At 38.6% G+C, this 20425-nt stretch overlaps 1 protein-coding gene across 1 annotated transcript in view; it reads right to left on the reverse strand.

Moving 5' to 3' along the window:
- Positions 1-20425, reverse strand: part of TP53BP1 (tumor protein p53 binding protein 1) — a 95200-nt gene that overhangs the window by 32395 nt on the left and 42380 nt on the right. Inside the window, 4 exon segments of the mRNA XM_025883854.2 lie at positions 895-1098; positions 1870-1989; positions 8329-9652; positions 19436-19644. Of these exon segments, the coding sequence (XP_025739639.1) occupies positions 895-1098; positions 1870-1989; positions 8329-9652; positions 19436-19644 (1857 nt within the window).

Consider the following 20425-nt stretch of genomic DNA (forward strand, 5'->3'; position numbering starts at 1 on the left):
AGGCACAATGCTTTTTTTTTTTTAAGATTTTATTTATTTATTTGACAGAGACACAGTGAGAGAGGGAACACAAGCAGGGGGAGTGGGAGAGGGAGAAGCAGGTTCTGTGGTAGCAGGGAGCCCAATACGGGGCTGGACCCCAGTACCCTGCGATGACCGAAGGCAGGCGCTTAACGACTGAGCCACCCAGGCGCCCCAGGCACAATGTTTTTAAACACTCAACTGATCCTTTTAAAAAAACAAACCTGGGGCACCTGGGTGGCTCAGTCAGTTGAACGTCTGCTTGGGTCGTGATCTCCCAGGGTCCTGGGATCAAGTCCTACACTGGGATCCATGCTCCACGGGGAGCCTGCTTCTCCCTCTGCCTCCCTCCCTCTAGCTCTGTCTTTCATGAATGAATGAATGAATAAAGAAAAAATAAAACAAATCTGATATTACTCCCTTACCTAAAATTCTTCAGTGTCTCGGCATCATGTAAAAGGCCTTTCCGAATCTGGATCCTACTTTGCAGCCTCCTTTGTACCTTCTCTGCATTTTAGCCATACTAATCAATGTGCAATTAATGTGAGAAACAGTCAACATAAGCCTACAATGTGAATCCACAATCCTACACTGTCTACCCTCTTCTGAACTATTTCTGAATATGGAAACCAATTACTTTAGAGATATGGGTTTAACAAAGAGAAACAAACAGCACCAAAGATTATAAAATGAAGCTCTTCAGTAACAAGACAGTGACTAGCCAAAAGCAAAGAATTAAATCTATGAGAATAAGACTTAAGAAACATATTTATAATTATACAGGTATTAATCACTGTAACTAGAAGATAACTAATACGTCTCAGATGATCCACAGCTACTAATTACCCAAGATTAACATAAAATAAAACTTACTTTCCAGACTAAACTGCAAAGACTCTTCACTCGTCTCTGTCTCAGGACTGACCAGTTTCATTCTTAGACATAATTTATCATCCATTTCTGGGGCAGTCCCAGGATCTCCCTTTTCATTCCCAAGTATGGGATCGTTGCTCTCCACCATGCTTTCAGACATGACATCACTGGTTGCTATTGTGCTTTCTGGATAGTTGCTAATACCTGAAAGAAGGGAGGCAGGAGGAAGAAAGAAAGAACACTAAAATACAAACATGAAAAACTGCAATTCAAGGTCATCAATTTGCCTGTTTGGCTCCACAGCTCTGCAGGACTGCAGGGGGTTCCTAGGATAGATCCTGTCACAGTATGAACAACTACGCACTAGTTTTGACACCTGGTCTTAAGAGGAGCAACAGGATTCAGTTCCACTTCTGCATCTGGACAAAGGATGCTGCATGAGCCCTCAGCCAGCCCACATCTGCCAGCATCAGGCATAGGTAGCAGGAGACTCCAGACGGCATGATTGTTACCTCCCAGCACTGACTAGAGAAAACAAATAGGTTAATGCAGAAGACTACTGGCTGCTTCAGGGAAGGAGGATCTAAGTTTTCCTGCCCTGTCAAGCAGCAGACTGATAGCCAGGGTACTGAATAAATAGTACTTCTACCCTACCCTATTTCCTGACCCTTCCTTATAAAAATAGCTCTATTATCATTGCTTAGCACTCAGACTCTACTGCCTTGCAAGTAATAGAATAAAATCCTCATTAATATTCTCTTTCTTCCTTCCTTCCACCCTTTCTTTCTTCTCCTCACCGCTCAAAATCTTCTGGGAGTTAAACTCATGGAATCAGACACCACAAACTTATTCTTCCTAAGACAAAAACCAACCTTATCAGGCAGGTCCAACTCCTCAGATCTAAAAGAATCACTTGCATAAAGAATGGTATCTCAAAAATTCTGCTTTAAATACCATTATATTTTAGTCACTCACCAATAGGAGTACTGTGTCTCTTGGGTTCCAATTTTAGGTGACCAATAAGAGGTGGAGTCGCACCCGTCAATGGTGGGATAATTTCACCTTCTTTAGGCAAAGTGAAATGAAATGGAGTTTCTGGAAGGGGTAAAAAAAAGATGAACAAAAAGGAAACCAAAATGGAAGTATAGAAAAAAAAAAAGTAAAAGTAAAAAGAACTACAAGAAATATTTCAATTATTCTCCTCCTGTGCTCCCCAAATCGGGCTCATTCCCAACACCCCTCACCAGGCCTCCCAGATAATTTCCTACTGTTCTCTGTGCTCCAGTTACAGCCATCAAAAACAGGACTGACAGACACAAAGCCTACAACCAGAAAACAGACAAACTGAGAGGCCCAAAGTATAGAGGCCCTGAGGAACGGGAGATGAGAAGTAACATGTACTGACCACTCTAGGCCATAATAGTATAATATTCGTATCTAAACGTCTGCACAGTGGTAAATCTCACATACAGGAGCATTCCCAGTATATACATTTTGGTTAGTCATCAATAAATTAATATAAACATAAAACATTTGTCAAGATATAAAACTTAACTTTTTAACTAGGCCCTGGTTCCAAATTTTTACTAATCAGAATTAGTAAACTGCCAAAATCACACTTTCTGATTTCTTGTTTACCTCTTTTAATAAAATGACTAAATTTGGAAGGAAAAAAAGAACTGTGCCACACTGCTCCTATTAAAACGTAACATCTGAAAATTTGTACTTACTTTCCTTTGATGGCTCAACATACCTACAATCTGCCATACCTAGTCACTTTGCAAACATTTTGCCTAATGTGTATCCTAATTCCTCCAAGCAATTCTCCAATTCTCAGCAGACTGACTGGGTGTCTTTCAATTCGGACACTATCTACCTGGAGATAGCATCAGATCCCACAAATTAAAAGCTCAGTCCCAGGGTGCCTGGGTGGCTCAGTCATCAAACGTCTGCCTTCGGCTCAGGTCATGGTCCCAGGGTCCTGGGATCGAGCCGCACATTGCACTCCCTGCTCAGTGGGAAGCCTGCTTCTCCCTCTCCCACTCCCCCTGCTTCTGTTTCCTCTCTCACTGTGTCTCTGTCAAATAAATTAATAAAATCTTAAAAAAAAAAAAAAGCTCAGTAACACAAGACTGCCCCCACTAGAGATGCCAATCGCAAAGCCAGGTTGTTACCTGTGTTTCTGACCAAATGGCTATAGCCTGAAGATCCTACGACCTCCTCCCTCAGGTATGATTAACTTACAAGAGCTGCTCACAGTACTCAGAGAAACACTTATTACTTACATTTACCAATTAGAAAGGACACAGATGAACGGCCAGATAAGGCGGTACAGAGGGTGAAGTCCACAGGGGTTCTGACAGCTGGAGCTTCTGTCCCCATGCAACTGGGATGAGATACCTACCCTCCTGGCTCATTACAAGGAGGAACCTTATTAAATCCTGTTCAAGAGTTTCTATTGAGCTTTAATCTCCAGCCCTTCCTTCCAGGAGGAGGGTGGATAGGACTGCAAATTTCAATCCCCTGTCACTAGGTCTTCTTGGTGTACAGCCCTGTCCTGAGGCTATGCAGGGATTCCACCTCATTAGCATAATCCAGAAGTGTTTGAAAGGGTTTGTTATGAGTAACATAAGAGGTGCCCCTCTTATGTTATTGAGGCCCCTCTTATATGATGTGCCTCAGTCAATTAAGCATCTGCCTTCGGCTCAGGTCCTGATCCCATAGTCCTGGGATCTGGCCCCACATCTGGCTCCAGCCCCACATCCAGCTCCCTGCTCATTGGAGAGCCTGCTTCTCCCTCTCCCTCTGCCTGCCTTTGGCTCAGGTCATGATCCCAGGGTCCAGGGATCAAGCCCCACATTAGCTCCCTGCTCAGCGCGGAGTCAGCTTCTCCCTCTCTTCCCTGCTCATGCTCTCTTTCTCTATCTCTGTCACTCTGTCTCTCTCTCTCAAATAAACAAAATCTTAAAAAAAAAAAAAGTAACAAAAGATAGTCCTATCACTTAGAAAATTATAAGGATTTTTGGAGCTCTGTGCAAGGAACTGGATGAAGACCAAATCTATTTCTCTTAATACCACATTTTTCTCTTTTCATCTTTTTCCACTCCACTTCTATTCTTTATTATCTTTTATATGAAGCACTTTGATACTTTTGTCTTTAGTGTCACAAAACAACAACAAAAAACATCTCTTACATCTATATGTGAGAGAAAATGAATTAGTAACCTGAAGGGATGAAAAAAGAAAATGAAAAAACTTTAGAAATAAAGGATGAGGGGCGCCTGGGTGGCTCAGTCGGTTAAACGGCTGCCTTTGGCTCAGGTCATGATCCCAGCGTCCTGGGATCGGGCCCCACATCGGGCTCCCTGCTCATTGGAGAACCTGCTTCTCCCTCTCCCTCTGCCTGCCACTCTGCCTACTTGTGCTCTCTATTTCTCTGTCAAATAAATATCTTTTAAAAAAATTAAAAAGAAATAAAGGATGAAAAGTATATATGCTCAGCTAAAGGAACTGCAAAGAGTATGAGTGAAGAATCATAGAATCACACTTTTTTTTTTAAGATTCATTTATCTTAGAGAGAGGGAGAGAGAGAGCAAGAGCAAGGGCAAGTAGAAAGGGAGAGAAAGAATCCCCAAGCATACTCCCTGCGGGGCAGCAGAGCCTGAGATCATGACCTGAGCCAAAATCAAGAGATGGACACTTAAACAACTGAGCTACCCATGCACCCCTCAGAATCACATCTCATGGCAAAGAATTCCACCACAGTAAGAGAAAAAAGAGAAATGGGTCAGGTAGATAAGGATTCATTCTCTGAAAAAAAAAAAAAAAAAAAAAAAAGGATTCATTCTCTGGCAATTCCCTAAAAAGCAAGTCCTTTAGGTTAATAAAGAAGAACTCAGAATAGGTATAGAAACTAAAAAGTAAAAAAACATCTCATGAAGCATCAAACATTCCAAAGATGTATTTTACAGAATTTTAGTTCCTGGAACAATCACCTGTACTGCACTGCTCTCTTGACAAGAACCATCCCTCATATTATGATTGACCACACAGACTTTTGAAAATCTACATGAAATGTTTAAGTCCATCCTTCTAATGTCATACCATAATATGCAAATTTAACATGCAAACATTAATTACTGAACATTATTTCCCTGTAACAAGGTTTCCTTTGCATAGCACAAGATAAAACTTATGAAAATTATTTTAGCACCACTGACCCAGCTGCATTCCTACAGCCTAATGGAAAAATGAGTCTAATTTTATAGGCAACACTGCCACTATTTATCTGGGCCTTCAATGACTCATTCCTGGATTATTACAACAGCCTATCAATTACATTCTCTGCCTGAAGTCTCTCCCTTTCCCCAACCCACAATTCTTTCAGCACAAAACCAAGGCAACAGTCCTATAAAATATTACTTTGAACATGTTAGCCCCTTATCAAAATGCCAAAGTTTCCACTAGAAGATAAATTCCTAACTCTTTAGTCAGCATTCAATTAACTAGAAGCAGCCTTTATTTTTAGTCTTTAATTATTCATATTCAGAAAGCCTCTATTCAATGTCCTCCAAATGCTTTCCCATTTCTCTGCTTTTGTTCAACTCATCTGAAAGACACTACTAATCTAGTCAAGTTATCACCATCCCGCAAAATATTTTAGCCTTTAATACTGGAATTTTCCACATATTTAATTATTTCTCTAACATTTAGCATGCCTATTGTTTAAATTATCAAGTCCCTTCTTGCTGTCCCAGATTATCATGGGCTATCCTACTGTATGCCAGCATATCAACCTATGAAGAAAGACAGCAGTGAACAAAAGGAAATTTAATATCAATCATCAAACCAGCTGAGTGGGGTGTTTGCCCTTATTACTAAGGACTTTAGAGAATTCATTAGTTCAAAGCAATTATTTAAAACCCTTAATGTCAGGAAGGTCTCCCTGACTTCTAACTTTGTTACATCTATAGCCCATTTAATCTTCTTTTGTGCTCAAAGAACTGGTGGTCACTTCTTACAACTCATTAAAAGCCATCTAATTAAAAATATAAGAATTTCTATACTGGGAGACATGCATAAACAGTATACCCTAAGAGTCTGCCTGTGACATTAATGGCTAATTAGAATGATATTCCATAAAGTAAGCCAATAAAGGTTAGAGCTGGAATACAAAACATACCTAGCTTCCCTGATCATTATTAAACTATCACAGACTACCACTTGTGGATTTAATTATAGACTTGCTGAACTTGTCCCAATTTTTCACATAATCAACCTATCAAAAGTATATTCTATATTGAAGAAGGCTGGATTTCCAAGTACGATCTTTCTAAATTTCCTTTTTCAAAGTTCAAGAGGTCTCCTTAAGGGGCACCTGGGTGGCTCAGTCAGTTAAGCACCAGCCTTTGGCTCAGGTCATGATCTCAAGAGTCCTGAGATCAAGCCCAGAGTCGGGCTCCCTGCTTAGGAAGGAGCCTGCTTCTCCCTCTCCCTCTGCCTCTGCCCCTCCCTCCTGCTCATGCTCTCTCTCTCACTCTCTCAAATAAATAAATCTTAAAAAAAAAAAAAAGAGGCCTCCTTAAACAGATGTCTGAAGAGGTCTCCAAGTTATCTATAAATACAGGCACTTAACAGTGATTGTCTCCTTTTCTCTACCAAATCCCTCTCTTCTCTTTCCTGTTTGAACTTTCACAATTAAGCATGTATCTTTTTTTAAATCAATAAAGCTATTAACAAAAAACAAAAGTACCCTTCTAACTTTAGTACACAGAAATCTAATTAAACAAACCTGGGATTCAACCAATTCATACCTTTCATTCTGTCTTTCCAGACTAAAGAACCATTAACTTTTTAGGTTACTCTCATTTAAATTAGTCTCTCTTAAACTTTAGCAACTAAACAACTGTATTTTAAGTATAGAATAATTTTTTCTCTTTTCTAGCAATGCTCTCCTGAATGATTTACTCTAGAGGTAAATTCAACAACTGTCTTTACTATTTTTAGTTTGCTCAAAAACTAAAATCTTGAAGCAGAAAATAACTTACTAGTATTTTCAACAATCTAGACAAGTATTAGTAAAGTAAGTTTTACTAAGGCAATGTCTACTATAAAAACCGTCCCTGCCAATTAATAGTGTAAGCAAGAATTCATGGAGAATACTGTTAATCTGACAGAACTAATATCCCAATGTTAGAAGCTTCTTTTGCATACGGTTGCTAAGATAATTTAAAAAATCCTTCTAAGTAACTATACTAAAACAATCTATAAGTCCTAATACTTTCTTAGCCTAGGTCAACAACAGTATTTAGATGTAACACAATTACAAAAATAGTCAATACAAAGTATCAGATTATTCAGATAGTTGCCATAATTTGTCAGATTCTACTACATTACACAGTTGTACAGGAGTAAAAAGCAGAGACTTCAGAATCAGGAGATGTAGGTTCTAGTCCCACCTCAATTATTAACTAGCCATGACTTTAGAAAGAAGAAACTGAACCTATAACCCTTAACTTCTTTTTCGGCTATAACATTTTCTTGTTCTGAAAAGCGGGGAAAAAAAAGTCCTCTTTACAAAACCTAATGCCTAATAAATAGGGGCAATTTTGAAAGTTAAAAAAAAAAAGTACTACTAATAATCACACCTAGGAAAGTATAAGCCACCAAAAGGTCTGATCACCCATATTAATAGCTGTGATGACGCCCAAATACTGCTTCTCATTTCCATATCCCAAGAGGCTTGTTTTCTTAAGTTTGCATCTTGTTTTTATTTTTTTATTTTTGGAGTTTGTTTTGTTTTTAAATTATATGAACTGTAGGCATTTAGAAAGTTTGAACATTCTTTTCAGCTAATGTCATATAGAAAATTCTACAAATATTTCAGAAAGCAATCTTTATTCTCATTCTGGTCTTAGATAAAATAGGTAAAGAACACAAACTAATTCCTTTTCCAGTTTAACGTTTAAGATGTATATATGTTGAACCAAATTTAGAACTTTACCTAATGCCCATAAAGAGGAAAAAACCAGTAACAGTACACTCATTAACAGTGTTCTGAATATTTTACTATGTATGGTAATAATAATAAAAAAAAAATCCTTGTATTTCAAGGCAACTGTCAAAATACAAAAATATAAAAAATGGTTGGGACCTAGGTAGAAAACAACAGACCGATACAATTTCTAAATACTTAGAAAATTCATATTGATTATTCCTGAGTTATAAAGCTGATAAACCTCAGATGATTCCACAAATAATTATAGCTACAAAAGAAAAACACAAGGCAAATTTTTATATTTCCCAACTATTAATGGCTATTCATAAACATAATTCTAAGGTAATTTTCCGCCCTGACATAAGCACAGTTCCCTCCTACCTTCCATTCCAAATTATAATTTGGTTGGAAACACAACAATTTACAAGCACACTCACCACTAGAGCTTTCACAGAAGCTTTGTGAAGCATGAGCAGAGGCCTTCTCCAGCTCCTGGGCTTCTACACCAGAGCCCAGCTGCTTTGTGTTAGCTATTTTTGAGTCTTTTGTTAATGAGTTATCAGTTTTCTCTTGAGGTTCAGCCTGCTGCATCTCCAGGTCAGGTCTCAGAGCATCATCTGCTCTCTCTAAAGTCAAGGGAGGTTGTGGAGAGTGTCCTTCTACAGGTTCCTTTTCTGCAGTCACTGATTTCAGATCTCCTTCATATTCTGCACTCTTTCCTTCCTGGACATCAGTTCTATTCTCAATACATGGTTCTATTTCTGGAGCATCATCCTCCCACGACTGGGAATCTGAGCATTTCTCCACTCCCTCTGAAGGTTCAGAAGAAACATCAACTCTGGGAGATGGTTCCTTCACATCTACAATGACAACACTCGAATCCTCTGAAGTAGCTTCTTCCCACGCTTCCTGATCCTTATGTTCCAATTCTTGGTCAAGTACTGGAATCTTTTGGGGGGAATCGATACTAATCACACTGGTTTCAACTTCCATAGCTTCCTGGCATTCTTGTTTTGAGATTTCTTTTGGAAGACACAACCCCTGGGACTGAGTTTCAGTCAAAGAAAGGTGCAATGGGACACTCTCCATATTTTCTTCTTTGGGCTCCTCTCCTTGACTCTCACAAGGAGTCTCCGGGATTTCTTCAACCTCAGACCCTGAAGACCCCTCCTCTGGATGATGTTCTTTAATTTCCATAGCTTCCTCCTGATCTAACACACTAGAGAGTGCCTCAGATCGAGTAGCTGGAGAAGGAACTGCCTGACTCCCTGAATCACAAGTGAGATCAATACAAACATCTTCTGCTACAGTCTCTTCTCTGCCTTTGCAGCCAGAGGCTAAAATACCAATGTCATCTCTGGTTTCTGTGTCATCCCCCTTCGTTTTATCATTCTGATTTAGTTCTACTTGGCCATCTTGTGCTGGATTCATCAGGATATTATCATTTTCAGCAGGAACAAGTTTAGAATTGAGAACTGGAGACATGGGTTCAGTATCCTCAATCTGGGTGTTTTCTCCATCTTCATCAATCCTATGAGAACTCAAGCTCTCCATCTTTGGGGACTGACTATACTCACTTGTAGAAAGCATCAACTTACAAGAATCCCCTGTCAAAGATAGCCCAAGATCCTCAGTGGTATTCTTTGATTCAATTTCTGAAGTTTTAGAACACTCAACAGTCAAAGATGAACTATGCAAATCTCCACCTTTCTTCCCATCATTTGATTGTTCTTCCAAACTTGGAGATGGAATGAAAATGTCCTGAGGAGGAACAAAAAGAAATAAATCATTTGTTCATAATATTTCTTTTATATCTAATCCTTGAATTCATCTAAAATTTCTCAATCAATTGTTCAAGAATTATAGAACTCTAGGGCCATATCTCAGAAATACAAAGCTCATAAATCAGTCTTTTCAACAACACAAGTCATTCTGTTTATTCCTTTTCCTGTGAACCACTAATCTAGAATCAGCATAATATAAACAAAAACAATGTTAACTTATCCTTCTAAGGGTAGGAAGACAAATTTAACTGTACATCACCAAGCTACTAAAATCATGTCGTATGTTTGGTGGGCCTTCAATTACATAGTAATCATTTGAACAAATGCTTACACAGCCCACTTCAGTTCTCACAGTGTGGGAATATACACTTACTTTACTTCCTACTATTTCAAAATATGCTAGCATTCATAAAATAGATGTTAATCCAAAGCTCACAGTATCATCGGTCAACAGACACCACTACATACCAACAAGGATGGCTGAGGTTAAAAAGACTACATCCTGTTGGTGAGATGTGGAACAACTGCAACTCTCATACACTGCTGGCAGAAATTCCACTTGTAAGTATTTACCCAAAAGAAATAAAATCCTATGTCCACACTAGGATGTGTATGCAAACGTTTATAGCAGTATTATTCATAACAGTTCAAAGCTGGAAGCAACTCAAATGTTTGTCAACTGCTGAATAAACAAATTGTGAATATCTCTATTATGCAATACTACTCAACAATGTAAAGGAATTAAGATGTTAATACATGTAATACGAATGAACCTCAAAAATACGCTAAGCTAGGGTGCCTGGGTGGCTCAGTTGGTTAAGCGACTGCCTTCGGCTCAGGTCATGATCCTGGAGTCCTGGGATCGAGTCCCACATCGGGCTCCCTGCTCGGCAGGGAGTCTGCTTCTCCCTCTGACCCTCTTCCCTCTCGTGCTCGCTCTCATTCTCTCTCTCTCAAATAAAAAAAAATTAAAAAATCTTAAAAAAAAAATAACCTAAACCAAAAAAATAAAAAAAAGAAAACCATTTACACTTTATTATTCCAAATATAATAAACTCTAAAAAAAAAAAAAAAACTATAGTGACAGAGGCAGAAGAGTAGTTGCCTAAAGTTGAAGAGGAGATTGGGGCGGGGGAGGGGTGGGGGGAAGGAATCAACTGCAAAGGATTATGAAGAAACTTCTTAGGGTGAGGAACCTGTTCTACACTTTGATGGCGGTGGTTATACATTTGTACACAACTACCAAAATTCATCAAACTATCCACTTAAAATGGCATTTTATTTTAAATATCATAATATTAAAAAAGAAAATAACCCAAAGCTTAGACATGTTTTTATAAGAACTTACATTTAGTGTGTTATTTTGCCTGACATAAATGCTATATAACTCTAACATAGCTGGTAAGGCATTAATTGCCTATGATTTTTAAGGGAAAGAGAAAACCAAAACAGGATGCCAAACATTCTGTATATTCCATAACCGCTTATATTTCAAAGTGTGGGGTCACTGTTTACCATCTCAGATGATAAAAAGTCATAAATTTGAGATTCTCAGGTATGACTGAGTAAAAACTGGCTCAACATTTCTAAATGGCACTAGGACAATAAACAGCAGCCTTGAAACTTCATATACCCCTTTGCCCAATAATTCCATTTCTGGGAAATGATTTGATGGAACTGGGACTTAAGCTACAATACTATACAGCGCAAATTTATTACTTAGAATAGGAAACAATATAAAACACCTTAAATGTATAATAGGAGATTGATTTAAAGACTTTTTTTTGTAAGTAATCTCTACACCCAATGTGGGGCTCGAACTCAAAACCCCGAGATCAAGAATCACATGCTCTTCTGACTGAGCCAGCCAGGCACCCCAAGAGATTCATTTAAAAATTATGATACAAAGTATTCCATCATGTGAGTGTTATCTACGTAGAATTACTGATGAGGGGCACCTGGATGGCTCAGTCGTTAGCATCTGCCTTTGGCTCAGGGCATGATCCCAGGGTCCTGGGATCGAGCCCCACATCAGGCTCCCTGCTCAGCAGGGAGGGTGCTTCTCCCTCTCCCGCTCCTGCTCCCCCTGCTTCTGTTCCCTCTCTCACTGTCGTCTCTCTCTCTCCCTGTCAAATAAAATCTTTTTAAAAATTACTTTTATGAATATTAAAAGAGGAAAACATTCAGGCTATGCACCAAATAGAAAGTTTCTATTTCAGTGAAGAAAAAAGTGAATACGTAGTTTACTATAGTCTTTTTATACATGTTTATATGATTTTAATGTATTCTTAAATAAACATATAAATAAAAAGGTTAAAAGTAGTTATTTCTGAGATAGGATAATTGATGATCTTTTTTTTTTTAAGATTTTATTTATTTGAGAGAGAGAGAGCACATAAGTAGGGGGAGCAGCAGGCAAAGGGAGAGGGAAAAGCAGACTCCCCACTGAGCAGGGAGGCCGACGCACGACTAGATCCCAGGACCCTGAGATCATGACCTGAGCCGAAGGCAGATGCTAACAACTGAGCCACTCAGGTGCTCCAGGATAACTGATGATCTTACTTTCATTTATCTATATATTAGATATCCTCTAAAGAAATATGTAATTTTTTCTTACCGCAGAAAGTCATTTTACAAAGGCTTATATAAAAGACATTGCTAATAAACTACAAATATCTTTTAAGTAAAATTCACTTAACAGAAAATTAACCACTTCAGAGTGAACACCTATTTACAATGGAGTGCAGCTCTATCTAGTTCAAAAAATTTTCATCACCCCAAAAGGAAACCATATATCCATTAAGCAGCTGTCCCCCTTATCATGAATACCTTATAAGCATTATCACAGTAAATACTGGTGTGATTTTATTTTTTACAGGATTTTTATTCAATATATGTAGAACTTCAATCAGGGGCTAACCAGCCTATCAACAAGCTGTACTTCCTAAAGACTGCCTGGATCTAGTCTCTGAGTGTCTGGCCCATAATAATGCACAGTGCTGAGTCTCCCTGGAGGCCTGGTCAGAATAAGTGAGCTAAGTGAACAGAAATTCCCCAGGGTTCTGGATAAAGAGTGATGGAGAACTGTAAGGACTACGCTCAATATGAGTCCATCTTTAAGTCTAGATTCAGTACAGACCTAAATCCATAGTACCCACCAGTCAAAAACTGGTCTCATATATAGAGAGCTTAAGAGCTATTCATACAGTCATCTGTAATCTGATTTGTCATCCCCCGAATTAACATGTATGTCAAAAATGAAAAAAGTGTCAAGTATCAAACTATATTTTACTAATCCTCTCTCCATATCTTACATCCTAGTGAAGGGTCAAAGAGGCTATGCAATTAACAAATATATTAAGAAAGAAAAAAATACACAAAATTACCTGTATCCCAATTATCTTTTGATCAGTATTTATCTCATAAATATTTATATCTTACAACATCAAAATTAGGTTGACTTGGACTCCAGGAATCAAGGTACAGAATAAATAACAGATGTGCAAAAGTTAGCCATTAAGAATAAAATGTAAGAAGTTTGATAAGGACAAAAAATTAAAACAGTGGATTTAATACACACATTTACCTTAACCCTTTTCCAAAACCCCACTAAGCAACAGTAAATTTTTTTTTAAAACATGAATTTTCAAGAAATGTAACTGCAACAAAATTTTGGAAGAGTGATCATCTATCTCATAGACTAGTGAAAGCTGAATTCTAATCCAGTAGTAGAGAAAGCCAAGAAGCAACCCAAATTACACCACAGAACCACCATGCCCCAAAAAAGATTCAGGACTTGGCAGCAGCACCAGGTGACTCTGGAAGTGGTGGTGAAGGTGGAGCTAGAAACAGAAGGACTGATTGGAAAGCTATTTAAGAAGCAGTTCAGGGGCGCCTGGCTGGCTTAGGTGGAAGAGTATGTGATTCTTGATATCTGAGGTAGTGAGTTCAAGCCCCAAGATGGGTACAGACATTACTAAAAAAAATAAAAATAAAAAAATAAACTTTAAAAAAAAAGGGAAGAAGAAGAAGCAGTTCAACTCTCAGATCCTCACTCCCTGACCCTCCTCTGCCCTGGAATAAAATAGAGCATCCATGAAGAGAAAGAGGCACAGTTATCAGAAAGTACCATACTGAAAACAGAGAAATTAAATGAAAATTTACATACTAAATGGAACCTGCACATGCCTCCCAACACCCCCAGCCCTCTTCCATCAACAGACTTCTAGAACAATGGCAAACAGGAGACAGGAGATTAGACATTTTTCTGGGGAACCTGACCATGCTGAAACAAATCAAGATACTGATACTAGGGGGATCACCAAAATTGCCCAGCCCATCACATTACAGTGAATCCCAGAAATAAGTATCAACCACCAGTTAGTTCAGAACTTCTAATCAGTGTTCTGGTATTGTACTCTTAAAGCAATCAAGGATTATCAGACACTTGAGGAAACCCTTCAATTTCAAAGTCAAACATCAAAACTAACTAAAATCTATTTGAAGAAATAGCGACTATTGCAGGGAAGAGAAAATTTCTCAAAAAAACTATTAATAACATCCTGAAGCAGGTAAGATAGTATACCCATAAAACAAGACAACATGCTATTTCTTTTTGACGAAAAGAAAGAACATCAGAGAAAAAATAGTATCTAAATTAAAAATCCAGAAGTAGAAATTAATAACTCAGAAAGGTCAAAAGAAGATTGAACCCAGCAACTGCATTCCTAGGCATATACAAGAGAAATAAAAACATATGTCCACACAAAATCTTGTCCATGAATGTACATAGTAGCATGATTCACAATAAGCAAAAATGGGAAACAACCCAAATGTCCATCAAATGATGAATAAAATGTACTATATACATAGAATGTAGTACTATTCAGAATAAAAAAGAATGGGAAAAAAAAAAGGGAATGGAGTTCTGATACATGCCACAATGTGAATAAACTGTGAAAACATGCTAATTTAAAGAAACCAACCACAAAAGACTACATGTTGTATAATTCCAGTTATGAAATGTCCAGAACAGGCAAATCTATAGAGACATAGAATAAATTAGTGGTTGGCTAGGGCTGGGTATGGGGGAAATAGAAGTGACTGCTAATGGGCATGGGGTCTTTTGGAGGGAAGGGGAGAGATGAAAATGTTCTAAAATTAGACTGTGGCGACACAATTCTGTGAATATACTAAAAGCCATTGGATTATACACTTTAAAAAATGGTGAGGGGCACCTGGGTGGCTCAGTCAGTTAAGCATTTGACTTCAGCTCAGGTCTTTATCTCTGGGTCCTGGAACCGAGCCCTGCATCGGGCTCCCTGCTCAGCAGGGAGTCTGCTTCTGCTTCTCCCTCTCCTTCTGCCCCTCCTGATTTATAATCTTTTTTTAACTTAATTAAAATTAAAGCTCTTTCGCTCTCCGTCAAATAAATAAAATCTTAAAAAAAAATTGAAAAGAGAGAAATGTAAAGTAGGAGACAAAATAAAAAAACTACAGGACTATTTTAGGAGTTTCAACATCCCAAAAACAGGTATTCTAGTAAAGGAAAATTTTAAAAAAGAACGAATGGGAAGAAATTAAACAAATCTCCCTGAACCGAAGGGACCTGAATTTCTAGATTAAGAGGGTTTAACAACTGCCCTAAATACAATGAAAATGAACCTGTGCCATGGGTTTGGAAATTTCAGAACACTAGTGACAAGAGTAAATCCTGTAAGATTTCAGTAAGGAGAAAAACAGCTTACATATTAAAGATCAAAATCAGACTGGCTGCACACTTCTCAATAGCAACACTGCAAATTTGAAGACAGTGGAAAAATGCCTTCAAAAATTAAAAAGAGTTATTTCCAACCTAGAATTCTATACTTCTACGAACTATGAGTCAACAATGAGAGTAGAGGGGCACCTGGGTAGCTCAGTCGGTTAAGTGTCTGACTTCAGCTCAGGTCGTGATCAGGGTCCTGGGATTGAGCCCTGCATCAGGCTCCCCACTCACCGGGGAGTCTGCTTGTGTGCTCTCTCTCTCTCAAATAAATAAAATCTTTAAAAAAAGAATGAGAATAGAGAGTATGCTACTAAAGAGTATGTCCTCCACTAAAATGACTAAACCAGGCAAGACATGGAGCCTAGAAAGAATCCAACGCAAAGACAGTAAGGACAACCTCCTAGGACTGCAGTGAAAAGGAGGTGAGTAATGCACCAGGCATAGAAGAAAACAGTAGAGATTAGAAATCAGGAGGGGCGCCTGAGTGGCTTACTCAGTTAAGTGTCTGCCTCCAGCTCAGGTCATGATCTCAGGGTCCTGAGATCGAGCCCAACATCGGGCTCCCTGCTTGGTGGGGAGTCTGCTTCTCTCTCTCCCTATGTGCTCCGTTTCTCTCTCTCTTAAATAAATAAAATCTAATAAAAAAAATTATAAATCAGGAGTCTCAAAAAGAGGTTTCTCCAGAGATAAAGTTTGAGGCCCCCAAACATCTTGAAAAGAGATTTTGAAAATTGGTGGAGAGCCTAGGGTTGATGAAGTGAGAAATTTGTAGAAAACTGAACAAATGAAAAAGACTATATTATCAATTCCAGAGAAAATAAGAAATTATGCAAACATGAAAAATAATAATATTCCACAGATTCTGCTTTGAATAGTGTTTATAATAACAGCATTCATAATAATGTAAATTCGATAATCATTTAAACAAAATTATGATGTAACTATACTGGAAAGATGGGGAAATAGCTAAAAAAAAATTTTCGGGGGGCCAGGCAGGGGCAGAGGGAGAGGGAGAGAATCTTAAGCTGGATGTGGAGCCTGACACTGGGCTCTTAACCCTGAGATCTCATAACCCTGAGATCATGACCTAAGTCAAATTAAGTCAGACACTTAACCGACTGAGCCACCCAAGCACTGCTAAAAACTTTTTTAAAGAATGCATGAGGGACATCTGGGTGGCTCAGACGGTTAAGCATCTGCCTTTGGCTCAGGTTGTGATCCCCGGGATCTAGTCATCCTCGGATCAAGTCCCATTACCAGGCTCCCTGCTCAACGGGAAGCCTGATTTTCCCTCTCCCTCTACCTGCCGCTCCCCCTGCTTGTGCTCAGGCGCTCTCTCTGACAAATAAATAAAAGCTTAAAAAAAAATAAAAAATAAAAATAGAAAGAATGTGTAAAAATAAAATCATGATATACAGTTAATGGAGATAAATAACACAAGAAAAAGCTTAAGGAACTGAAAGTAGTTGTCTCTGGGTAGGGGTGAGGAGAGATCTTGTTTTAACCATCTGACTTCTTTATTGGCTTTTATAAGCGCTTATTAAGTAAAAACGAAGCCTTGGGTGCCTGGGTGGCTCAGTTGTTAAGTGTCTGCAGGGTCCTGGGATCGAGCCCCACATCGGGCTCCCTGCTCGGCGGGAGGCCTGCTTCTCCCTCTCCCACTCCCCCTGCTTGTGTTCCCTCTCTTGCTGTGTCTCTCGGTTAAATAAATAAATAAAATCTAAAAAAAAAAAAGTAAAAACAAAGACTTAAAAACTGTTAAGGTATTCTTGAGAGATTTGTAAAGGTACTTGAATTTTTTTTTTTTTAGGAGACATGGACCACACTGTACTGACTGAGGCATCTTAAAATATAAATCCAAAGAAATCTAAGTCATCTTAGGTTCGAAGGACCTTTGAACTATGTTCAACATCACTCATTTGTCTCAAATTTTCATTGCTGGTTTTAAGGTCATTGGTAAATGCTGAAGGTGAAGCAATTTCTTCAATAGTCCCTTGTTCTTCAAAAACTCAGTTATCCCTTTGTGGCCAGGCTTCACTTCTCCTGGTAGGGATACCTTTGCAAAGACATACATTTCCATATAAGTCCTGTTTGGTCACTGATAAACATCTGTAACTTGTCTCCTTCATATCAGCTACCTTTTTTAGAAAATTCTTCTCACTGCTCTTGGTCAATGCTTATAGCTCATCCCTAAATTCTGATGATTCTTTAAAACTATGTATGTTCACGTACAACTTTCAAAGAAAAACAAAAACTAAAAGATGTATGGTGGTTGAACACTGACTTCACCTCTAGGTAACCATGTCTTCACTCTTTCACTACCAGCAAAGCTAACCATTCTGGACTATTTACACATGCAAAGCACTAACCTAGGCACATGTAACCGTCACAACTACCCTATGAGGTAGGTAGTATCCATACTCCCATTTGATTTCATGAGGAAACTGAGGCTCAGTTTCAAATGGTAACAGCAGTACTCACAGAGCCAGGACTAAGCCTAGGAAGTTCTGACCCCAGAATCATTCTTAAGCACTCTACCAAATTACTTCTAATGACTGGCATAAAACACACAAGTTTTAAAAATTCCAGAAAGCAATTAAACTTCTTTATCTTTTTTTTAAGATTTTATTTGAAAGAGAAAGTGAGTAAGAGAGAGAGAGAGAGCACAGAGGGAAACGGAGAAGAAGGCACCCCACTGAGCAGGGAGCCCGATGCGGGCTCAATCCCAGGACCCTGGGATCCTGATCTGAGCCAAAGGCAGACACTTAACCAACTAAGCCACCCAGGCACCCCACAATTATACTTTTCTTCCTACTGTCTCCTCTACACTAAATTTATAGTATATTTCACTACTGCTCATTTTTAAATATAAACTTTTGGTACGATACCCACAAATTGAAAGGCATGAAAGAAGTTCTCCCAGGAACACTAAAATAATCCCCCCAATTACAGTCTTATAAGAAGAGGCATTGGGCGCCTGGGTGGCTCAGTTGGTTGAGCGACTGCCTTCAGTGCAGGTCATGATCCTGGACTCCCAGGATCGAGTCCCATATTGGCCTCCCGGCTCAGTGGGGAGTTTGTTTCTCCCTGCGACCCTCTGCCCTCTCATGCTCTCTCTCTCAAATAAAATCTTTAAAAAAAAAAAAAAAAGAAGAGGCATTTAGATTGAACATATAATATACTCAGATTTAGTTAAGGACCTTCAATTCACTATGAATAAAACCTGCATTTTCTTTTTTTAATATTTAAACTTAGAATGACACAAAAGAGATGTTAGTTTTCCCTTGCTTTTAGAAGAAAACTTCTCATTCAAAAACTAAAAACCATCTTGATACCCTCCATCCAGGAGTGATTAATTCGCTTACGGTACATCCACTCAGAGAAATACTACACAAGTTTCAAAAAGGTGGTATGGGGGCACCTGGGTGGCTCAGTCAGTTAAGCATCTGACTCCTGATTTTGGCTCATGGGCTCTGCGCTTTGTGAAGTCTGATTCTCTCCCTCTCCCTGTGCCTTTCCCCATGCACACACACTCACTTTCTCTCAAATAAATAAATCCTAACAAAAGAAAAAGGAAGAGGTAGTATGAAGACTATGTAACACTGAAAAATCATTATGATGCAATGTTATCTGGAAAAAGAAGATTAAAGTTATATGTTCACTATAAACAACTTCATTTAAAAAAAAAAGTAGGCATGTGGAAAGACAAAAATGATAGTAGTTATGTTACAGTAGAATTATGATTAACACTTCCTTCAATTTGCACTAACATTTTCAAAAAGCTAAAGACATAATACAAAATTTAAACTTAAGTGACTCTGGAAGTGTTCTAAAACTAGACTGTGATGACAGCTGCACAACTCTGTAAATGTACTAAGTATCACTAAATTACACATTTAAAATGGGTGAATTTTATGATTTATAAATTATATCTCAAAGATTAAGAAAAACAAACAAACATTAGAAGGAAAACACTCTTTCTACAATACTCACATGAGAAAACTCAGGCTGTGATGGGATAGGAAGTGACCCAGGAGTAAAGACTGGTGTGCTCTGAGATACTGGTGTTGACGCTTGGGGGGATAGAGTGGGCTCAGGTGGGAGATGGGGGTTTTCTATCTCCACTGGTTCTTCATCCTGGAGTTTCTTCTCAAAAGACTCTCCTTTTCCTTCTGCTAACACTGACATGTCCATTGGCTCATCTGGTTTAAAACAGGAAAAACAAACGGAGAAATAAGCACTCATCAATATCACTCATGTTCCAATAACACTAGTAATAACTGTATTACAGAAATTTCCATTCCTAAAAAAATTGTGATTTAATTTTCAGAAAAGCAGATACATTAACAGTAGATTGAATCAGAGAAATCTAGTAATACTTTCTTCCCCTGGGAGGAAGAAGGTCCACACTCCCAAAATCCTCAGATATAGATGAAAATGGGGTTCATCTAGGGATATCCACTCATCCATATGAAACATTAAATTAATTCGGCTCCTCGGAACCCCTTTTCCCTACTCAGTCTTTCATATTTGGCATAGGAACATCCAGATTAATGTCATCTAATTAACCATTGTATATTCTGCCACAGGCCTGAAAAGCAGAACTTGTTCATCACTCCAATATCTACTTATTTATGAACTCATTATATTTGCATTAACAACTGCTAAGCACAGAGAGATGAATGCCAGGACAAATACAGAAGGAAAAAAATCTATCAATGCCAATCAGCAGTGATTTATCAAAGAACGAAGTACCAAGCCACTAATCAGGAGACAAATTGCCCAGGGGGAAAGTATACATGCGCACACATGCGCGCGCACACAAACACACACGCACACACACACCCCACCACCACCTCCCCACTTCTTTCCCACAATATACTACCTACCTGTAGGCTAACAGGCTCTTTCGCAGAACCCATCTGGCTAGCTCAGTAGCTACCCAACAGCTATTCAACGACTCCCTTCCCCCTATTTTACAAC

The sequence above is a fragment of the Callorhinus ursinus genome, unplaced genomic scaffold (assembly GCF_003265705.2).
Source record: "Callorhinus ursinus isolate GAN/ISIS: 27379988/994484 unplaced genomic scaffold, GSC_fseal_2.0 scaffold25, whole genome shotgun sequence".
Classification (NCBI taxonomy): Eukaryota; Metazoa; Chordata; class Mammalia; order Carnivora; family Otariidae; genus Callorhinus; species Callorhinus ursinus.